Genomic DNA, 1216 nt, shown 5'->3' with positions numbered 1-1216 from the left:
ACATCAATAATCTTGTGATTTAAACAAAGTCCCGCAAGCAGAGTGACAAAAAAATTTAACAAAACAAATTTCTAATTGTTGTTCGCATTGCAGTGAAATTTAATAAAAATAACTGCATAACACAAAAAATGCGTGTGCAATATTTTCCTTAAATTTGTTTATACACGCCAACAAAAGAAATAGTTACTACAAATTTAACAAATTTTTGCTAGTAACAAAAAAATAATCAATACTAAATTGTTCTTATATTCTTCATTTTATTTATTCTACTCTAAATGATTTTGTATGAAAGAGTATGTGAGGCAATATTTCTGAAAATGATGCATGGCTTTGTTTTTGTATATTTTTCCTAAAATATTTCCTAAAATATTTTTCCTGAAATATTCATATATACTTATGGTATGTACATACATATATGAATCACAAAAAATCACGTTTGACTGATTTGTTTAGAAAAATGAATAAGGATAATAATGGTTTAATACCACGTGCCGAATTCATATATGGAATAATAAGTACGATTATTTATATAATGTAGAATAACTAAATAATGTAGAATACCTATTATTTATTTTTTAAAGAATTTGACACTTCTCGAATGGAAATGGGTGCAGTGGCAGATCTTTTTGATCGTAATGGTGGAGACCCGATTGGCAAGAACGCAAACCAGCAACTGATTCAGATAAAATACATGATGAAGTTAAACGCCTTGTTATCCTTTGCACATGTCGACAAAAATTTCGCGTATTTCAAGTTGGCAAAGGGAAATATAGGGTTCGTAAAATACTAATTATCGGATCTTAAAGCTTAATACTCCATCTTCTATTTAAAACAATATTATTTTTGTATAAAACAGTTTGGCGACTCGACTCTCAAAAATTACGAATATTGCGAATATTGCGTAGCACAGTTATGGTTCGTGTAGGTGGCGGCTGGCTTGCACTTGATGAGTTCTTATAAAAAAATTTTCCTTGTCGCGGTAAGTAAATAGTTAAGAATTTTGTACTTTCTCATATTGAATAAACATAATTAAAATATTCATATGCTTATAATTAAAACATTTCTTTAGCGTAATATAACATTATTATTACATTTACATAACAAGCATAACATGCTTTCATAGTAAAATTGTACATTGTTCATTTCATAAATCATTTTAGCTGGTTTTAATGACTCGAGTGTTTTATTACAACTCTGCTCTACATAATCTATTTAA

At 28.1% G+C, this 1216-nt stretch overlaps 1 protein-coding gene across 2 annotated transcripts; it reads left to right on the top strand.

Moving 5' to 3' along the window:
- The first annotated feature begins 363 nt into the window (after positions 1-363).
- On the top strand, positions 364-979 carry LOC119663622. 2 transcript variants are annotated; one of them, XM_038073232.1, is made up of 4 exons: positions 364-399; positions 454-515; positions 582-774; positions 857-979. In XM_038073232.1, the coding sequence occupies exons 2-4, from the start codon at positions 458-460 to the stop codon at positions 903-905; spliced, it is 300 nt and encodes a 99-aa protein (XP_037929160.1). In that variant the 5' UTR covers positions 364-399; positions 454-457; the 3' UTR covers positions 906-979. The 2 variants fall into 2 exon arrangements, with proteins under 2 accessions (XP_037929160.1, XP_037929159.1); XM_038073231.1 differs by lacking the exon at positions 364-399 and having other exon boundaries at positions 413-515.
- Positions 980-1216: the final 237 nt, after the last annotated feature.

Source organism: Teleopsis dalmanni, unplaced genomic scaffold, assembly GCF_002237135.1.
Source record: "Teleopsis dalmanni isolate 2A unplaced genomic scaffold, ASM223713v2 unscaffolded_contig_0655, whole genome shotgun sequence".
Taxonomy (NCBI): Eukaryota; Metazoa; Arthropoda; class Insecta; order Diptera; family Diopsidae; genus Teleopsis; species Teleopsis dalmanni.
This window is presented reverse-complemented; position numbering and strand designations above follow the sequence as displayed.